Raw genomic sequence first — 21,608 nt, 5'->3', positions numbered from 1 at the left:
CTATCCCTGTATGATAGTACATGAAACTTTGTAAAGGCAGATACATGACATGATTATAGACAGGATTCAGAATCAGTACTGCTTCAAAAACACAGTTCATAAGTTCAGCTCAGACCTGCAGAATTCCAAAAGTGATGAGTCCTTGTTGGCATTATCTGTACTGCATTCATGGGTGGTTGTGCAAAGAACACAATTATTGTCATGTAACACTGCAGTACTAACACAGCAGACATCTCTTTCTCGCTCTCACTCTGTCACTCTTTAACAATTCAATTTCCGTGCACAAATGTTACAATATAAGATGGACCACAACAACAAGTGTGTTGTGTGGTAGCTGCACAAAAAAGTGAACTCTGATTGGACCTTTAAAAAACTATTGATAGTGGTGCTAGTACAAATAATAATAAATAATAATTCATTTTATTTGTTGAGCACTCTTCATTCAGGCAGAATCTCAGAGTGCTTAAAAACAGAGCTCAGCAAAAGCACAGTTTAAAAAATTATACGTTTTTTAAAATGTAGGAAATGCTTTTCTGAATAAAAAGGTTTTTAGGCCAGTCTTAAAACAGTCCAGTGACTGTTTTGCCTTTAAGTGGTCCGGGAGGCTGTTCCACAGTTGCGGGGCTGCAGCGGAGAAGGCCCGGTCGCCCATGGTGCGTAGCCTAGTGTTTGGAACCTGCAGGAACAAACTGTTATTGGATCTGAGGGGGCGGTTTGATGTTTGGGGAGTGATGAGTTCTTGCAGGTAAGGGGGGGCATGACCGTTTATGCATTGGTGGGTGAGTAGGAGGACTTTGTAGTCAATGCGGGATGAGACAGGGAGCCAGTGTAGTGAGTGTAAAATGGGGGTTATGTGGTTGTATTTCCTGACTCTCATCAGGATCCTGGGAGCGCTGTTCTGGATGTACTGAAGCTTTTGGATGTTCCTGCCAGTGATCCCTAGTACTGATGAAAGTCCAAACTCAACAACACATTATAAAGGTCTATGCTTACTTTTCTAACACTGACTGCCAGTCTAATAGGACATGCCATTGTAGCCTACACCTTCCAGATACAATTTGCAATTGTACTTTCCTCTCCGTATATTTGTCCCAGTTATACAGTGCCACTTTAAAGTATGTGAACCCCTTGACCACTTAGGAGTTTTCTGTTGTTTTACCATGATTTTTCATTTTTTTTCATCACCAATTTTCCATAGATGAAATGTCAGATGGGCTGTCAGAACCTTCTTCCTGATGTTCTCGGATATCTCGTTTCCTTTCGGCATTGTTGATCTGTGTGGGTACACCTTGGCACTACAGTAGTTTGGTTGGTTTCCTCTCTCTTTTAATCTGTGTTGCCCAAACCTTTACCTAAGGATGTCTCAGATGATCGGTTTGCTTAATTGACTAATTAAGCACCCAAATAAGTTTCACTGAATCTGTTACCTGCTTGACTTTACCAATTCAGCTGGGGGTTCACTTACTTTTGAAATGGACTAATTCCATGTTTCATGTAGTCTTTTGGCTACTCAAACAATTCCCTCTAAAAAAAGTACATGCAAATGATAAACATAAACCTGACATTCCTTCTATGGAAAATTGGTGATGAAAAAAATGAAAAATCATGGTAAAACAACAGAAAACTCCTAAGTGGTCAAGGGGTTCACATACTTTCAAGTGGCACAGCTTCTGAAATAGGATTAATTTCTGTGTTTTTTGTGAAAGTGCAGCTCATTCACATAATCTCTTCCTTTGCATCTATTCTCTCTCCCCTCCCCTGCCCTCCTCTCCTGTCATACATGCTGTGTGTAAGACATTCACTGCCTGTCTGAAACTCTGAAACAGAGTTGCCAACTTTCAAGGCTGACAGGTGTATTTTTGTGAGATACACTGAAGTCAGAGGGATTTCATGCTAGTGTGAGACAAGACATAAAAGTGTGTGTCTCATAAAGTGTGAGACTTTGCAACCCTGTCTATAGCTCTCTTCGCCTCATGTTCACTCGTTCCACTCCATGAACCAGACTGTCTCTCTGTGTCGATTTATGCAGGATCTCTCCACCACTCTCCCCAATGCTCCTTTAGACAGAAAACTGCAGTAGTGGAATGTGATGCCTTTCTCTACATGCCTTACTGTTACCAATATTTATTCGTTTAGAACTTCCAAGTTTAAAAAAACAATACAATAAACAAATAAATACTTAAAATAGTCTACATACACAGATGTGACCCAACTGTGAACTGAAACAAGAAGGGATATTAGTCAATTGGTACAAGTTTTAATAAATGTTTTGTCTTCAAACCCCATGTTCCTGGTAGCCAACTCGCTAAGGGCCAATGGAGGAGGACCCACTTGGTTTACACACCTGTCCCCTGTGTCGTGATGCTTTAATCCGCCTGTTAGTGTGACAAGTCGCCTTAATATGATTTTTGGCGTTAGTCTCTACATAAAGGCCTCGATGACTATTCATCGAAAATGAAAGAATCTAGAATGATTTTCTTTGGTTTTCATCAGAGCACGATTAAGACTTCCTGCTTTAAGGAGTTATTGGTTGGGAAGCTCCACCATGACTTCGCGCAATCGGTTCTGCGCATAGTTAACGCTGGCATTGGCAGAAACGCAATGACTTAATCGAAAGTAAGGTTAGTCAAGAGATTATTGTTCCTCTGTTATTACTTGCCTAAAAATTGAAAATAGAAAGACAAGTGTCAGATAATAGACTACGTCAAGAAAGAGATTGCGTGGTTGAGTGAGAAGCCCATCACCGCGATCGGGGAGGGAGGAGAGGCCAAAGACAACTGCAACTGGAGAAAAAAAAAGTGTCTTCAGTTCAACCGGATTAGCTGAACGTCGACAATATATCTGCTCATTATGGCCTCGGAGGAGCTCTACGAGGTATGAAAATTAAACCCCTTAAAGTTGACCTGGAATTGTGTAACATCAAATCCTTGTAGGTGTTTTTGTCTAAAACTGTTTAAACATTTTGGTCCTTTGGGGTCATCATGTGTGGTAGCTACTGACTCGCCTGGTAACGTCGTTGAATAGCGATAGCTAGCTAGCTTGCTAGCTGACTGAAAAGTAGAAGCTAGCTAGCTTTCCTTGGGCATTTAGCTTGTAAGATTCCAACTTACTGAACTGTTCCAAGCTAACGTTCCTTTGGTGTGTTCGCTCTCAAATATGATAACTTGATGCGTGTAGCGTTCGTGGCTATACTGGTTCGTATTCCGGAAGACTTTCTAAATGAAATAATTTGGTCCCTCTGATAATGTAGCGTACAAAATGTGGTCGTTTTAGAAGTAGCTAGCTAGCTGGCTAGTTATCAGGCTAGATTGAGTGATGGCTAATATTATAACAAAAAGGCCTTACTTTGGACCAGCTAGCTAAGTTGTCAAATGTAGATACGTTTTTATAAGGGTGAATTTCAACGTAGTATGGTTTACACTGCAGTGCATATTCCTTTCATCGTAGTACAGCCTTGTGATGGAGATTCCAAGCTTAGATTGGTAAAGTTACCACAACTTGCCCTTTGTTTCATGTTTGTAATTAACCAAGTAACGATATGCTAACCAGCCAGTCATGTCATGCTGTCAGTATTATAAGAACAATACACCGTGAGGTATTAGTTTTCTGCTTAGACAATAAGTTAAGTTTTTAAGAATTCAAAAACACGATTTTTAAACACTTATAACATTGGATTCATTTAGTTGGTTGCTTGAGCCTGGAGTTTGGTAATTTACCGTTACCATTAAGGTGGTTTCTCAAAGTGCACCTAAAACACATAAAGGTTTGTGTTGAGTAAAACAAATTATTTTTCCAACAACCAGGCCCTTATGATAATACTGATGAAAAACAATTCGCCTATTTTCTTTTTCTAAATGACTCATGAAGCCTTTCTACAGTTTCCCTATTCTGTTTTCCAACAATGTTGATTTCACCTAAATGTAGTTCTGAATTTGGAAGACTTTACTACAGTTGTCTTCTCAGTTGATTGTGAGTGTATTACTGGTGTTGCCTTGGTGTTGAATTATAAGTGAAAGGCGACACAAACAATGCCATGCACTGTTTTCACATCTAAAAAACAATCACCTTTGCTGTTGACAAACGGTACTTCCATTTCAGGGGGCATTGAATAGTTTTGGAATGTGTGAAGTGCTGGAAACATGCTTGTCCTTCTCAACCATATTCAGACGAAATTTATGTCTGGCCCTGTGAATCATATTAGGAATTTAGTCCTACTGACAAGAATGTGAAGATTTCATACACCCTACTCCTCCTATGTATCCAATGCATGTCATCATAAAAGTTAATGTCTATGATGTTTGTTTTGCTTCAAATAGGGTGATCCATAGTAACATTTGTTTGGTACATAGAGTTGAGTATGGATGAGTGAATCGACCAAACCTGTTTCAGTGCCTAAAATGGAAACCCTGTTTCTCTCCAAGACAATAGTTATGCTTTGCTCTCCATGGTGCTGGAATCATTTAAGTTGATGACTTATAGCCAAGGTGAAGGTTGATGCTATTAAAGTTGGTTGCTAGTTTTCTATTCAATATGCCATTCTGCACTTAGTTTACAAGTGTCCATGGTTTAGAGTAGGTCTTATTAGAATGTGCACATTTGTACGCTATACTAAGCAATCTGCACTTGGGCAGTAGTGATTTGAAAGGTTTCTTGTGTGGACGAGCCTGGTATAGGATTGACAGGTTTCTTGTGTGTACGAGCCTAGTATAGGATAGTTAAGGTAGAGGTTTGATGGCATAGGTCCGCACTTATCTGTAAGGTCTGCTTAGATTCTAACATCTCTGCTTTAACAGCCAAATGCAGCCTACGTAGCCTATCTGTTCCTCCAGGATTTTGTGAATGTTTTGGTGATTTCAAAATGACAGCGGTGATGAATATTGTGGTGTTGATTTCTGAACATGGTTTTTGTTTCTGTTTAAACCCCACGTAAATGCCACATATGGGGTACTAAAAACAAATGAATTACAGTTATAAAACAATTGGGTGCTATCGCGTTATTTCGCTGTTTCTGATTGGACGAGAGACGTTCCATGAGTAGGATTATCCCAGAACAACCCAACTCGGACTTTTCACAGCTAATAATGAATCACTCCTCGATGAAACATTGATGATAACCATTAATCCAAAATTCTTATAATTCCAAACCAAGACGTTGAAAATGGAACCATTTTTGTTGCGGAGAAACGGCGAAATATTTTTTTTTAATCAATAACTTTGTGTTGAAATGTTAATTGGTTGACTATAGAATTGTTTTATAAAAGCAATATAGTACTCTTGCAAGTGGGGTAGGTAAGGGATATTCCCACGGGTGTTGTTGCCTCTGGCCTCGGTGGCTACGGGCCGAACACCACCCGTGACAATATCCCTTTACCTACCCCACTCGCACTCGTACTATATTGCTAAAATAAAAATCAGACGCGAGAATTTTAGTTTTTTAATACAATTGAGATTATTGTGGCCGAGATTAATGCGATAAAATAATTTAACGCAGTTAAGGCCTAGGATTTTTTTTGTTTTTGTGTGTTTCCTGTTTTCCGACCGACCCTAAAAAAAACTGCCGACCCTAGACTTTTTTTTTAGGGTGGGCCGCGTTTCCCTGTCGTAGGGCTGGGCGATATGGGAAAAAGTTATATTTCGATTTTTTCCCCCAAAAAATTTCGATTTCGATTTTATATCACGATATGAACAAAATCACCCCAAAATTTTTTGAAAAACGTACATGCAAATACCCGCATTCTGGTGCATTTTACCATGTTTTTCTCTGAGATGTAAATCATGTTATCAGCATATCAAATTCACAATTGATATAGGTTTGGTGGCCTGATAATTATGTTGGCTACATTCAAACTGACCACCTCATTAAAGTATGACTGTTCAGGTCAGAAATGGCCAAATGTGTATTGAAACGCAAAGTCTTTAAGGATGGAAGCTGCCAGAAGTAAACGGTTCACGTAGGGGAAATAGTTTTCATACATGGCAAAGCTTGACAGCATGCCCAGCACACCAATGTTCATTTTATTTGTGGCAATGACATCATCTTTCGTGTGTGAGTCAAAGAGAGGTATACAAGTGAGTGACACATTCAAAAAAAAAAATCTTCTTTGGTGAGTGTGTGTTTAGTCGCTGCTGTCGTTAGAAAAACTGCCATTAGATAGCTAACGTTAACGCCAGATTAGCTCACGGTTGTTATGGCAATAACAATACGATTATAGCCAGATAATGTCCATTGGGTGGTCCTTAATTGTCCACTACAGGTAAAACTTGGGCAACTCTGACTTACTTTCCTCTTCTTCGGAAAAAAAATCCGTATGTCCATTTCTGTGGTCTGCTTCTAGCGCGACGCTCCGATCAAATCAGAGAATGAATGAACATTAATGACAGTTGAATCTGCGTGCGTGATGAGGCTGCGTAGTACACCAGGAAAACGCGGAGTGGATTTATATTGCTGTGGGTATTCCCCACTGATAAAGTTGAACGGATTTAATTGTGAAGCAATGGAAAGAATAATGGACTAGTAGACCACCAGTCACGCACGCACTATTTTGACTGCAAAAGTGGGGGGGTCGAAACGACTTGTTTTGAAAAGTGAGGGGGTCTTGTCCCCCCCCCAATTACATTGTCGCGACGCCCATGGGCTACGTGCGGCGCTGTATTCGCGGGTCTGTGAAAACATTTTTTTTTTTTTTTTGAAGGCGCCGTCTAATCGAACGTCTCATTTAAAACCGTAGAAAAAAATTACATCGCGATTAAAATCGAAATCGAAAAATCGCCCAGCCCTACCCTGTCGATCTCCAAAAAAAAAAAAAATCATTTTCATTTTCATTTTCAAACTGTTTTCTTACGGACTTTGGAAGACCATAGTCAGAAAATATCTCAACGGAAGTCATTTAAGGTTACCTTTCCTATAGAACAGGTCTATAGTTTGTTCTTTTATTAAACTAAATAAAAAGCCTTGTGTTATTTATCTTATTTACACGACGGCATGTCATTTTTCTCTTTAGATGATCGCGCGTGTCCTCTGCTCTCTGTATCGCGCAAGGCGGAGTCCTGCCCCGATGTACACGTTACTACTTTCGGGTTGAAGATAAGGTCGTAGCTAGTGTTGAAGAATGGATGACTTGAAATTTGGCAACTTTAAATAAATATAAGAAATTGAACAACATCAACACCTTTACGGATAGAATAAATTAACAAGGATAGCAAAACAGATTGACAAGCATAGAATGAGAACGGCAGAAATGACGAGAGATCACAGTGACACAGGCTGTTTTTTTCCGTCATATGTGAAGACTGAGACGTTCATAACATTTTATTCCGTAATTTTGTAATGTCAACAGGTGCACTTCATTGTGGACAGTGGCGTAACTAGCCCTATTCGCATTTTTTTTTTATTTTGAGATTGTCAAATTCACACCTAACAATCCCGCCTGTTTGAGTATATGGTCGCAAGCGCACAGCTCTGTTTGGTCGTAAGTGAGTGAGCGCGAGCGTGCAGACAGACAGACTGTGATAACGTTTAGTAAACAGACTTGGAGCGACTGTCCAACCCAAGCTAGTGAAATCTGCCATAATCAGCTGCTGGATATAAAGGTAGCCTATTGCACATGAAGTTTAAATAGAATGTTCTTTGTGAGATTTGTGAATGCCTGATGGAATGGAATTAATGAGTTTGTGAAATTACTTTTGGATACTTGAACTTTTGAAAAATAATAAACAAAAAAAAACTGGAAAACTTTACTCTGACTCTGAGCTTGTGGCCATACCCATGGATAGATGGTTACCGTCACAATTGTTTAAAAAGAAAAAAAAGACTGAGATGGTAGTTGAAGATGGAGAGAGCTTAGGGATTGTTGGGCGGAAAGTTTCTGTTTAAGAGGCAAAATGAAGTAACAATCGACAAAACTAAAGTAGTATGTAGCATTTGTCAAGCTGAATTTAGCTTAAACAGAAGCAGCTCGTCTTTAAGTTATCACCTTAATGCAAAGCACCCAACAGAAAGCAGTCTGAGGTTGGATGATCGCCAACCCCCACTCCATGACTTCTTTAGGAAAATAACTAGACCAGTCCGTGAAAAAGTTACCTGGTTTGCCGTGACGGGCGCAATAGTCGGGAGATTTGCTCCGCAATGTCACTCGCCAAGTGGCGGATCATCGGACGGAGACAATTTAGTCGCCAGCCCAAAAATCTACACGCCATTGGCGCTTGGCGGGTGCCAATTTCGAGCCCTGGTTATAGTCAATAGAATACACAAATTAGCATAATTGGTGTGTCTGTGGTCTGGTTGGGTGAATGCTGGGCTACCTATATATGAAAAGGTGTGAAAGCCAGCAGACAGGAAGGGTCTTGCTTTTCATTTGTATGTTAATGTAGGTGGCGAGAAAGTGATACATTCTTGTGGGGGAGGATTTAATTTGAGTTTAAAGTATATGAAAAACGCCTAAATCTAACACTGGTGACCGTCGGCCCATCAACATAGTAGTCGATGGTGGGCTGACAGGTGATTCACATTGCTTCAGGGACAATTTACCAAGATTTACCATCGAGGGGCACCATTGTGGCTCGCATACATTCCTTGTATGACGGCGAGAGAGCACGAAAAAATACAATAAAAAAAGAGTGTTTAAAATGCAGGCTGTCTGAAGTGATTACTCGTTAATTTATAAGTTTTAGTCTTTAGAAGAAAAACAAACTTTTAATCGCGATTAATCTAGATTAATGAATTTCAAAATGTGAGATGAATTATTATTATTTTATTATCTATTGACAGCCCTAATAAATATTATAACTTACTTTTTCTTATTTATTATTATTTAATTTGCACTGAGGGATTTGTGAAGCAGTACCCCCCCCCCGCCCCCCTAGTCCTTCTAACCAGTCTTCTGAGTTTTTGAGTGATGTAGGATAGTTCTATTTGTTCAAACCTGTGCTGGACAATCAGACCAGCACTAATGTAGAACCCCGTCACGTCATGACGTCAGTATATCAGCTTGCTGAAGGAAATATGTTCTTCTGGGGGACGGTCGCCACTGGTGACTGTCAGGGTAGAAATGGTTGAAAAATTTAAGATTTTGATGACCATTTTAGTTGCCATCTGGAGCTCTGAAATAGTTGATGCATTTTATTAAAAAAATTGTGTCTGTGTCCAAGTTGTTGTTCTTCTTCAGTTGTCTCTGTAGCTCTGCACTGCCAGGATGCTGTTACAATTTGGCTATTGTCTTACAGTAACCCAGGTCAAGGGACTGACTAGAACTGATTCCCTCGTGTATACCATTCCAACCAGTTGTGTTACCAAAACACCTCTCAACTTATCCTTCCTACAATCCCCTGTCTGCAGGTCGAGAAGATCGTTGACAAGCGGAAGAACAAGAAGGGCAAAATGGAGTACCTGGTCCGCTGGCGAGGCTTCGGCTACGAGGGGGACACCTGGGAGCCGGAGACACACCTGGCCAACTGCATGGAGTTCATCCATGAGTTCAACCGGCAGCTGAGCGAGAGACAGCGGGACGGCACCCTCATCCGCTCCACGCGCAGCTCGCCCTGCGTCAGCTTCACCCCCTCGTCCTCCAGCGGCAGCAACAATGCACGCAAGCAGATCTCAAGACCCCCAGCCCACAGCCCCAGCATCAGCCTCCCCCTGGCAAAGACTGTAAGTTCGCCCTCTCCTCCAGCGGTAGCCATTGGTCCCACAAAGCAGCAGCAGCAGCAGCAGCACTTGCCCGATTTGAAGGACACAGACTCTAAAATTGAGACACCAACGTATCAGCAACGACAGCAACAGCAGCAGATGTCAAGCCAAAAGTTTAAACGGTTAGGTGCCATCACCGATAGTGTTACTGGCTCAGGTTTGACCGTATCGCCCACTGTTAATACTCTACGGCGGAGCATGGACCTCGCCAAGTCCGGCATCAAAATCCTTGTGCCTAAGAGTCCCATGAATAGTCGGACTGACTCCGAGGAGTCGCCCAGTGAGGCTGCACAAGGCCTGGAGCAGGGTGGGCAGGAGCCGGACTCTGTGCCCCCTGAGGTGGCACTGCTGGAGAAGCCAGTGGTCATCCAGCTGGGGCCTGGGGAAGAGCGGGCACGCATGGGCACCCGGCCTCGATCACAAACCACTCTGGCCCCTCCACAGCTCCCCGTCACACCTGCAGCTATGCGCGTACTCAACGGAAAAGGTAATGTATTTTGCGGATGCAGTGGTAATGATTGGCTGAAAAATTATGCCTCAGAAACGAGTGGTGGATTGGTTTTCAAGTAGTCACTGATTGCTGTTTGCTTTCTCATAGGTACTTCGACTTTCATGGAGGCCTCGGCAGCTAATGGGACTGCTAACATGCAGACCGCGGCTACTGGAGTAACTAGTGCCTCTGGAGTGAGTGGGAAACGGCGCTTTGAAGAGCGTACGGCAGCCTTCGACAAGCGTTTGCGCTTCAGTGTCCGCCAGACAGAGAGTGCCTACCGTTATCGGGACATTGTGGTGAAGAAGCAGGATGGTTTCACACATATCCTGTTCTCTACCAAATCATCAGAGTACAACTCCCTCAACCCAGATGTAAGACATTTTGCTTACTAATAGTAGTGACTGTTCATAACTAGTGAATTGAATGGCTGTAGGATGCCTATAAGGTGCAGCCTTATCTACTTGAGATCTGCCTTTACTGCTGGTAGCTATGGATTTAAATAAGTGGTCAAATATGCACTGGGGTTGGCACATGCTAGACCTCACTAACAAGTGTGCATCAGACGACTTCCTAAAAAGCAGTGGCCATCGCACTCGATAATGATTGAATGACAAAATGAATGATTGTCCAACTGCTGAAAGATTGGCTTTATTTTCTGATTGACCAAGTGGTGGTGAAGTAACAAATTTCCAGTTCATCAGTGGTGTGTGAAATGACTTGAGGTACTCTTCAAGTAGTAAGTAAGTAAGATTTTATTTATATAGCACATTTTGTACAAGAGTTGCAGTTCAAAGTGCTTAACATAAAGTAGCCAGGGTAATATAGACAAATTGGGCTCTCGTACACTGTACTAGTTGCCATCAATGTGAGCAACACACAACGACAAAAGTAATTTGCTCCAGTTTAAATCAACAACGCTGTCCTAACTAGCCGTCTTAATGCGTTGCATTGACCCAAGCGTTAACGGACGCCCCGCCTCTATGTTTTGACTTGGCACCCTGCCTGTCTTCAAGATGAATTTTCAAACATTGAAATGTTGATCAAACAGCTCCAGTGTGGACAGCAAAAATGCGTCACAATGCTTTGTAACAACAGTCTCTTGCAGTTAGTTTCTTTTTTACCCCCTTTGCTTCCTTTGGGGATAAATCTAGTACCGCTAAAGGATGGTGTGATTGATGTGACCTGAAGATTGAGCTCTCACTTCACACCAACCCTAACCCTAAACATGATCTGTATCAGGGCAGGAACTAAGACCTGCTTTGTTCATGTGAAGGCAAGCCATTCCATTTTAATGTGTGTGTGTGTGTGTGTGTGTGTGTGTGTGTGTGTGTGTGTGTGTGTGTGTGTGTGTGTTGCAGGTGATGAAGGAGGTTCAGAGTGCCATGGCCACGGCGGCTGCTGATGACAGTAAGCTGGTGCTGCTCAGTGCGGTGGGGAGCGTGTTCTGCTGTGGCCTTGACTTCCTCTACTTCATTCGCCGCCTCACTGACGATCGGAAGAAGGAGAGCATAAAAATGGCTGAAACGATTAGGTACGGGGCAGAGCCATTTCCATCGGTCTTAAAGACATTTTTATTTTTTTATTATTATTACGATAAAATGTGAAAGTCATATTTCATGTGTCTCCCTTTTTTTTTTTTACCAGGACATTTGTGAACACATTCATCCAGTTTAAGAAGCCCATCGTCGTTGCTGTGAATGGGCCTGCCATAGGGCTTGGTGCCTCTATATTGCCCTTGTGTGATGTCATCTGGGCCAATGAAAAGGCCTGGTTCCAGACTCCCTATGCCACCATTGGCCAGACGCCTGACGCCTGCTCATCCATCACCTTCCCTCGCATCATGGGTGTTGCCTCGGTCAGTTGGCATTTTCAGCCATCTATACAAAATATATTGTTATTACATTGTAATAACAACCTACCCATACCGCAGGCTTCTCTCCAGTTTCGTGTGTGTTGTGTAAATTATACTGCTGGAAAGGCAGCAGTAGGAACTTGGTATTATTTACTAATTAAGTGCGTTTTTTTTGCGGTTTATGTTTTGTGTCCGTAGCATGGTCAGTGATAGCACAATTACTCTCCAAGTGAAATAGTTTACATATCACGTTTTACTTTCAAATAGAAGTAAAGTGTTGTTTTCACAGAAGTCATATATAACTTTAGCATAATATAAAATTATCCCCATAAGAGCGACAAACAATTACCCATAGTCCATTGTAATGGTGGGCTGAAGTGAACGGATTAGCTTTTTTTTTTACAAGATTATGACACTTTCGTGCCGTTATGTCCTCGTTAGAATTACTGTGAACACAGACCCCACACACACGTTCCTGCTTAGTTCTAAAAACGTTGCAGCCAGTTTCTTTTTCAAAAGGGAAAAGTAAGCTGTATTATTGCCACGAGTATGCATGGCTGTCTCCCTGCCCAAAATCAATCTTTACGAAGATAGCTGGAGATCAGTCCTTTTTGAAATTTTGGAAAAAAGCCCAAACAGGGAATGGTACAAATATAAATACATTAGCCAAACAGCTTATACACTCCATCCTATATACGCAGTTCCGTAGGCATAATCAGACATTGTAGCAATAATTTAGTCAGTTGGTGAAGGCATTATATTTCTTCAAACTTGCGAACGTAGCACCATCACTAAGTTTGATGATGATATTGGACCACTGATACTACACAGTGCACTTCCCTCCTTCCCTTTTAACACAAACACATCTCTAATGTCTTTATGTCACCCATCATTTCCTTGCCCTCCTTCTCGTGTGTTTCCTCTCCTCTCCTCTCTCCTCTCCTCCTCTCCTCTCTCCTCCTCTCCTCTCCTCTCTCCTCTCCTCTCCTCTCTCCTCTCCTCTCTCCTCCTCTCCTCTCTCTTCTCCTCTCCTCTCTCCTCTCCCCTCTCCTCTCCTCTCTCCTCTCCTCTCCTCTCCACCCCCCTCTCCTCTCCTCTCTCCTCTCCTCTCTCCTCTCTCCTCTCCTCCTCTCCTCTCTCCTCCTCTCCTTCCTGCTGCAGGCCAATGAGATGCTGCTGAGTGGGAGAAAGCTAACGGCTCAAGAGGCCTGCACCAAGGGCCTCGTGTCCCAAGTACTGTGGCCAGGCACGTTCATGCAGGAGGTCATGGTGCGCATTAGGGAGCTAGTCTCTTGTAATTCCATTGTAAGTCATCCTTTATTTCATTTAAAAGCTTTATTTTTTTTGTTGTCTTTATTTGTGTGTACGGCATGGCATTCAATCACGCATACAGCACATTTCCACACATTCACAACGTCTCCCTCTTTCTTTCTTTCTTTTTTGTTGGTCTTTAGTTCTATGGCCTCTCATTGAAGAACACGTACATGTGTCCCTAACTCTCACAATCCACATTAGGCTCCACAAAAGAATATGACTCACAGTGTCTAAGAAATATGTGTGCGCTACTGGTATGATTATAAAACACCGTTAATAAAGGAAAAACTTCAAGACCTTCGGTTGAATCTCAGACGATCAACCATTATCCTAATATGTCACTTTATGTACACTGTTTAGCAGACACATCTAATCTGTTGGGCAGCAATAATGCTGATCGGCACATCACATTATGACATTAGGCACTATCTTAGGTCCTCAACATTACACAGAGTTGAGCATGATTTAACACACACCTTGTTGTTTTGCAAGCACATAAAACTGTTAAAGCGAACTATAACAGGAACTATATTGAGAATACTTCTGTACAGCGTCACAATGCATCCATATCCATAAACCATTTTGTCCTTCTTTCCTTTTTTTTGTTTTCCTTTTCCCCCTCCTTTTTTTGTTTGACCTTTTTATGTTTTCGTTACTCCTACTCCTGGTCTTTTTTCCGTGCTCCTGCTGTTGTGGTGGTACTGTAGGTTCTGCGGGAGTCCAAAGCACTGGTGCGGAACTCCAACCGGACTGTCCTGGAGCAGGCCAACGAGCGGGAGTGCGAGGCACTAAAGAGGGTCTGGGGCTCGGCCCAGGGCATGGACTCCATTTTAAAATACCTGCAGAATAAAACGGATGAGTTCTAAACTGGGCAAAGGAGAGAAATAATAAAAAAAGACAGCGCCTCTGCAGCTTAAACACTTCTTCTGACCAGGAAGTTCATCCTCAAAAGTGCCTAGAGGGAACAATGAAAGACTTTTTTGGGGGGGGGGGGGGGGGGGGGACGGACAGACAGACGGACGAGATCCTCTAACCTCCAGTATGAGTTGAATTTGATCTTCATCCACGTGAAGAAAAAAGATGAACTATGTTTGAATCTGCTCCTGCTGGAGCGGTTGCTGTTCAACTGGCTAACGATCCCCTAGTATGTGCATGGAAATGATGTTTGTGGTTCCGTGAGCCTGTCGGGCTGTAACGCTCTCCCAGCTTTATCTGGTGTACGTGCTTCGCTGGCCCTCTCTGTGCTATGGGTTGGTCAGTCTGGCTAGTGTCTTACCCTGACCCGTCTCAGCAGACACAAGGAGACGTTTGTGGAACATGGTGTGATGGAGAGGTGGCAGAGCTATTTATGGAGTTGAAAACAACACAATGGGTTTGTAAAGGGGATTGGGGACATTACTTTCACACTGGGAGTGTAACAGGTTTCATGATCGCCTTGAGGTAACCATGGGGAATATCACATATTACTTTTTTGCTGGCTGTTCAAATCCAACTCTCCGATGATCGTCATGATGGGACTGAAACACCGTATTAGGTTGGTTTAAAGATAAGGTATTATTGAATTGTACCTTGTAGATGTTGCCGTCTATCTTAACTGTGTTGTCACACAGTGGAATTCCCAAAGCAGAGGTCTCCACTGACAAATGCTTTGGGTCATTTTTAATCACCAAAAATGTTTTGAGGTCACTATCAATGCCATTGCATAAATTAAGTGTAGTCATTTTTTATTTAATGCTAAGTTAAAGAAATATGAAGTGAGTGTTTGTCAGGAAGGGTTGACTGCATTTTTTGAGTATGCTTGTCTGTACTTGCCTATGCTTGCCTGTGTCGATTGAAGAGCCTGTGGAGATCCAAAGTGTTGCCTTGTACCCATTCAGAGTCACTGCGTGTTTACTGGGGGCCATCCTGATGTGAACTTGAGCAAATTTGCACTTTTACTCAAGAAACAATTTGGGTTGTCTGAGTTCTTCTTCTGTGGTGTGAGGGTGGGATATTTTTAAAGCACAGTGCTTGTGTTGATCCTTAGTGCCACAAGTGGTGAGTCTGCTGCACAAATTTGAAATTTCAACAAAAACAAAAACCAAATCCATAACCTTCCATCTTCCTCGGTGAAACCTTCAGCTCTTCCTTGCTGACTTTGTGCCATGCACTGCTATCCAGCTGTTTGTTGTGTCTGTCGCGCTGGTCAAACATTGTTTGGGGTCTTTGTTAATTATGCTTATTTGTAAATATACTGTATTGCCATTGTGTTTTGTTAATACAAACTCTTCCAGGTCATTTCCCCATAAAGTTGACAAGATAGAGGAAACAAGCTGGATTAAAAATCGTTTTAGCTAATTTCCCCCTGAAATCTGAAACCGTTATGAAAAAAAAAAAAACTACTGTTTTCTTGTAGTGATTAAATCATTATTATTTATGCAGTGCTAAGTATTTAAATATTTAAAACATTTTAACATACCTGAACTATCATTTTTTTTTTTTAAACAACCCTCATTGATTGGGTATACCACCCTAATTTTGGTTTATGTACTTGTAATGCTTAACTTTAAGGTGAATCCTTTATATGTTGTCTTTATTTTATGTAATGTTCTGATGCAGTTCCCTCAATGTAAATGTCACCTTCATCTCATTTTGAAGACTAAGGTTGCTCTCAATTGGAAACATTAAATTCATGTAATTGTTTTATAGTCAAATCCATAGGTGTTGAAGGGTCATAAAATTAAGCATCCGTCATTAGAAATTGAAACCTAATTTACTCCATTATCATTGTAACTAGAAAACTAAAACGAATGTCTACTTCAAACCATCAGGCCCAAGCAACTTGTATAACTGGACATGAGGGTACGTTTTTAATGAATTGAGATGCTCACCTTGCAGACCTTCCACTGGCGTGTAAGATTTTCTCCTAGAAGTGAAAGATATTGAAATGGGCCCTCACTGATGTATGTGTTGGGTCCTGAACCATTTCCCCTCCAGAGTAGAGAACTGTATATAATGTGCATTGCCTTTAGTATAAAATACTGGAACAGTATTTTTTCAGTCTCTGGACCTTTTTTCACGTAGTTGAACTTGTATACAAATGGAATATATATGTATACACACACACTTACACTGTACAGTCTGTAAAGATTTTTTTTTAATAGATTCATAAGATATAAACCTGCAAAATAAACTATTTCACATATTATGCTTATGTTTTCTTTACTTGTGTTGTCAATTTATACATATATAAAACAAAGAATACTTCAAAGGGTATATTTCTAACCGGGTTTACTGCAAGATGAATGCATTGTAATCACACAATGGCTGAAATGTGGGGGAACCTAATGCCGGAGTATTACAGTAATATCAGAATTTCTTTTTACAAGATTTCCCAAATTTCTAGGAAACTGTCCACCTACTCTCACTGCTACTAGGGTGGGCAACCATCATGAGAGCCTGTGGCCATGTGCAACCAATAGTCCTGATTCCTGAAGCACACAAAGTTGTAGAAATTCTCTCCACTCTTAAGGAACCCATGTTCTGTGGTTCCCCAGGACACAGGACTGTCCACAAAGCCATGCACAGTCATGGACAGCCAGGAGGTGATCTTTGGCTCATCAAAATAGCGCCTGGAGTAACAAACAAGAAGAGGAGTTACTAATCAGACTCTCAAACGCTGCTGGTGCCACTCGAGTTGGTCAGCAGAGTGAGTCGAGATCCAATTATCATTTAGCACATACAAAGTAAACAGTGAATAAGAAGCAGACGAAAGCCGGACCTGAGTTCCAGAAGAAGTGAGTATATATCTTCAGGAATCAGGAACCCAGTGACTGTGCACAGCAACCCATGACTCATTAAGCTCTGAGGGTCGGGGCAGCCATATGTTGAAAGAAAGCTGGACGCCTCGTTGTCACTACAATTCAAGCCACAAAGTGAGAACCACAGTGAGAAACCAGGAACACCAAATTATAAATACCTAGAAGTGAGTAACGACACTTGCCTACTGATGTCCATACTGACTGCTCCCAGCCACTCCAGGAAACGATGGGGGTCACATGACTGCTCATCTCCATGCCGATCAGAGGGGTGTAGAGAAGGGTAGGGCATTTCCTTCAGGGTATTTGTGTGCAGGGTAGGCCTATGCTCTTCGAAACTATATTGGGAGAGGAGATTCTGTAGCACTCCACCCTCTTCTTCAGCTGCTGACAAGAGTAAGCACATACATTTCTTTAATCTTCTACTATTAAATGCGGTATACTGTACACACACTCACAGAAATAGAACACACTTGATTGGCATAAAATAAATGCTTTGAGTTGGAGTTTTTCATTTAAATAATTGTCTGTGGTAATCAGCAATATGTCTTGTCAGAAAATAAGTCTCACCTGTCATTTTGCTGGAAATCAATAAGTCGCATTTAATTGGCACCCATTCTTTCAGACTTGTTATTAGCCTCTGGTATCGCTTGGCACCTGGACTCATCAACTTGTCGGTCAAGTCTATAGTCACAACTGCAGAGGATTAAGAAATATGGGACATAGAAATGTAAGCTTACAGTCTACCCATCATAACACATAGCTAGAGCTTTTGTTCATTCTGTCATTTCTATGGCATAAAAGCATTGTTCAGAAAATATACCTTTACAGTGTTTATATGCTATTGCAAAGAAAAGGAGGCTCGCAATACTCAAGGTGACAACACCAGGTTAGCATGCAGAGATGGACTTACCATATCTCATCACCTTTCTGTGTTTGTACTGTGATGGTTTTCCCTCTAAACCAAGCTGCTCATAGGTATCCTTATCGACAGACAGAATCAACTGCCCTTTGTTAAAACAACAGATAAAAATAAAAAAAGATTAGATAAGACTCTATGGTAGTTTTTAACAGTGTAGATGATATATATTTTTTGGCCACTGGTGATAGTTTTGGTGCTGTTCCGAGTCAAGCATTAAGCAAAAAGAGGCAGGTGATGCACACCCGTTCAGATGGTGGATTATAGAAATCAGTTCAGCAGAGTCCATGTATCTGAACATGATGTATTGCTCCATTAATGTTACCTTGTGGGTTCGATTGCTAACTTAATTATTCATTCAAGGGTAACGTCAATGTTCACGTGTCTCAGCATGCATTTGCTCTCAGTGCTTCATCTCTTTAACTAGCACACACGCACACACACACACACACACACACAAAAACACATGCCCTATGCACATGCAAAACACCCCAAACACATTGCTCTCATATGTATGTCACACACACACACACACACAAAAACATGCCCTATGCACATGCAAAACACCCCAAACACATTGCTCTCATATATATGTCACACACACACATTTTTTTTGTATCTGCCATCAGCCAGTAGACTTCAATGTTAACGAGTGGCTTCAGGACCAAAAGCAGTGGGGAATAACCCACCAGCAATAAAAAAAAAACTGCCCATCCCTCCTTTGACAACAACTTAAACAACAATAACAAGTAAACAGAAGACCAATGAAGAAAAGCAAGCTAAAACGAAAGAATTAGGCATTGAGCAATGGGTCTGAGCTAAAACTAGGGTACATCACAAATCTGCAGGCAGCAAAGGAGATACGGATGAAAGGACTCAGAAGCAAAGCTTTAATGTTAGTTAAAAGCACCACCAGAGGGACAGGAAGCCAGGCACTTAATGGTTTGTGGTTGGTGTAATGGAAGTTAGCATAACGAGCTATAACCTAGCTTTCCAACCCAATGTACCCCCAGGAGGTAAGGAGGCGATAACTGAGGGAGTTACAAAGGGGTCTGAAAAGTGACACCATGGTTGCTTATTTCTGTTGGAAAGGTAATTATCTGGTATGTTTTGGGAGAATTTTTTCAACCTATGTAGCCAATGTAGCTATATAATCTATCTGTGTATGTCTGCAGATGTCTGCATTGTAGTTGTCTTATGTTAGGCTATATTGGCTTTGAACAGGACATTTTACAAAATGTGTTGATCTCACTTATTTGTTTGTTTTTGTAGTTGTGAGCATTCATTCCATAGCCTTTGTTATTCTCTCATTTCCACCTAGCCGTGTGTGGGTGTATGGGACTGTTTAGTAAACTTCATACAACGATAGCAATAGGTAGATATGCTTATACTGAAGTATTATTATTTACTCCTTAATATTGACCTAAACCAGTAATCTAATGATTATAATGACTGGATTGAATTATTTTTATATATTTTGTATTATTATTAATAATAATAATAATAATAATAAGATTATGAGGGCTTCCTTCTTTGGTAAAAGGTTGTATTCCTACAGGATATATGTTCACATGCATTACAAAATGGTTGAATTAAATGATTATAATGGTACAATAGTTTTTTAGTTACCTCACCATTATGTTTTCTATACATCTTTGACAAGCTAACAATGGTATATAAACATATTGAACTATATCATTAGATGAACATGTGTCATTATTCAATTAAGGCACACCTCTTGTTGTCTGATGTACTATTCATTGTTACTGAAATACTCCAGCCCTTCCAAAAAGCCTGGCAGAGAAATCTGGTTTAGGGAGCCCTGCTCTAGAGAGCTGTTGAAAAGCTTCTGAAAATCTTACCACTTGGAAGAAATGCTATGGTGTTATCCTCGTCAATTCTGGTATTGTAGGAAAGTGCATAAAATTGACCTGAGGAAAAAAAAAAGTGAAACATAGAGTAAGCATTTTGCAACCACACACAGTATTTTAAATCCTATTTTGATACATACAACTAATGGTACCCTATATTTCCGGTCACGACTGTATTCTAAATTCAGGATGCCAAAAGGCTGAAGTAGCCAGGCTGTTACCTTTTTTCACGACTTTCTCAAGAAACTCTCCCTCAAGAAGTTTATATATTGGTAGATCACGAACACGGTAATAGGAGTTGAACCTGTTGATGACTCCCGCAATGCTCGCTGGTAAGGAAGCACATTCGGGGATTACTATAGACACCTGCAAAAAAAAAAAAAAAAAATGTGTAACGCTTAATACATTAACAGCTGTATTACTAATAGCTTCGGTTCATGCTTGTATTCCTGAGTTAATTTTAAAAAGGCATCTCATTTGAGGTGAATAGGTAGCAGAGTTACCTTGTAATTGAAGTAGTGTTTCGACACGTGGATATCATATCGAGATTTCTCTTTCATGAAATTGGACTTTTCGCATACAAGCAAACTCCTGGAGCACTTTTCCAGTTCAGGGGACATGGCTGCGACTTCTATGTGCCTTCGTCTCACCTTGATCAGGTATTTGCGAAACCCCTTCAATATCAAATGTGAAATGTGGCAACCCGCTCTCACGCCTGTGATCAACCTCTCTGTATTTCTTCCGCATATCTTGAAAAACAGACCCACGTGCTAACCAATGGTCATGTGCTAACCAATGGCAAACCCAGAATTAGATCGTCTCTGCCAACGTCACTTCCTTAGCAAACATAAACACACTTTTTAAATGAATCGTACGAACAGTAATGACAGCAGTATACTTAAACGTGTATTTATCTGTATACAACTTTTCTTCAAGTAAAAACTTCCATCATTGATAGCCAATGACATGTATAGTACACCATCTTCAATCTCTTATACAAATTCTTCCTGGATAAATATCTTGACATCCTCTTCAACTTCTGATGAGACATGATAAGCCTCCACAGAATATTGTCACACATTTTGTTGCTTTTATTTGGTCAGTAAAGGTTGCCTATTTGAGGCCTCATTTGTTTCTGTGCAGTTTTTGCTAAATTGCGAAGATTTAGGCCTACACAATTACCCAACGCCAACCAGCGTTTAAAACAAACCTTTTTACAATGGCTCAATGATTTATTGAAACTTTGCAGACAGAATGGAGAAATGTCATGTCTTTGGTTTGTTTTTAATCAAGGGTTATTGATTAGACTCATTGTAAAATTAGTCAGATAGATGAAAGTCAATTAGGTTAGTTTAGTTATAAGGTTTTTGTGTGAAAAAAAAAGCAAATCCCTTAGTGAATTCACAGGCCTATATACAGTATCCCATCCCATGAGTCAGGGGTTGACACTGAAAATGATATTTACCTTGAGAGAGGGAACTCTGTTCAGATAATCTTCCTAATCACAATCCATGTGTGGGTACCATAGTGAATACATTTAAGTAAAAATAGGCCTCATTGTGTTTTGTTGTCTAAACAAAAATGTTACTTTGCTTAAAATTAGATATGATGGGACATTTATTACACTGCCTTTCACAGTGGTCTACTAAATGTTATTATCTTGATCCCTTGTCTCAG

General features: G+C 40.9%; 2 protein-coding genes across 3 annotated transcripts; one reads left to right on the top strand and one right to left on the bottom strand.

The window, feature by feature from the left end:
* The first annotated feature begins 2,760 nt into the window (after positions 1-2,760).
* Positions 2,761-14,304, top strand: cdyl (chromodomain protein, Y-like). 2 transcript variants are annotated; one of them, XM_080837875.1, is made up of 7 exons: positions 2,761-2,874; positions 9,335-10,172; positions 10,284-10,549; positions 11,537-11,709; positions 11,823-12,033; positions 13,192-13,335; positions 14,052-14,304. In XM_080837875.1, the coding sequence occupies exons 1-7, from the start codon at positions 2,851-2,853 to the stop codon at positions 14,208-14,210; spliced, it is 1,815 nt and encodes a 604-aa protein (XP_080694001.1). In that variant the 5' UTR covers positions 2,761-2,850; the 3' UTR covers positions 14,211-14,304. The 2 variants fall into 2 exon arrangements, with proteins under 2 accessions (XP_080694001.1, XP_080694002.1); XM_080837876.1 differs by having other exon boundaries at positions 9,335-10,177; positions 10,337-10,549.
* A 2,260-nt stretch (positions 14,305-16,564) lies between these two features.
* Positions 16,565-20,613, bottom strand: rpp40 (ribonuclease P/MRP 40 subunit). The gene is made up of 8 exons (XM_080836870.1): positions 20,435-20,613; positions 20,153-20,297; positions 19,923-19,991; positions 18,055-18,150; positions 17,712-17,837; positions 17,327-17,525; positions 17,105-17,239; positions 16,565-16,955 (listed from the first exon to the last, which is right to left on the bottom strand). Exons 1-8 carry the CDS (start codon positions 20,549-20,551, stop codon positions 16,757-16,759), a joined length of 1,086 nt encoding a protein of 361 aa, XP_080692996.1. The 5' UTR covers positions 20,552-20,613; the 3' UTR covers positions 16,565-16,756.
* Positions 20,614-21,608: the final 995 nt, after the last annotated feature.

The sequence above is a fragment of the Sprattus sprattus genome, assembly GCF_963457725.1.
Source record: "Sprattus sprattus genome assembly, chromosome: 4".
NCBI lineage: Eukaryota > Metazoa > Chordata > Actinopteri > Clupeiformes > Clupeidae > Sprattus > Sprattus sprattus.
The sequence above is the reverse complement of the archived record's forward strand: the minus strand, read 5'-3'. Positions and strand labels throughout refer to the sequence as shown.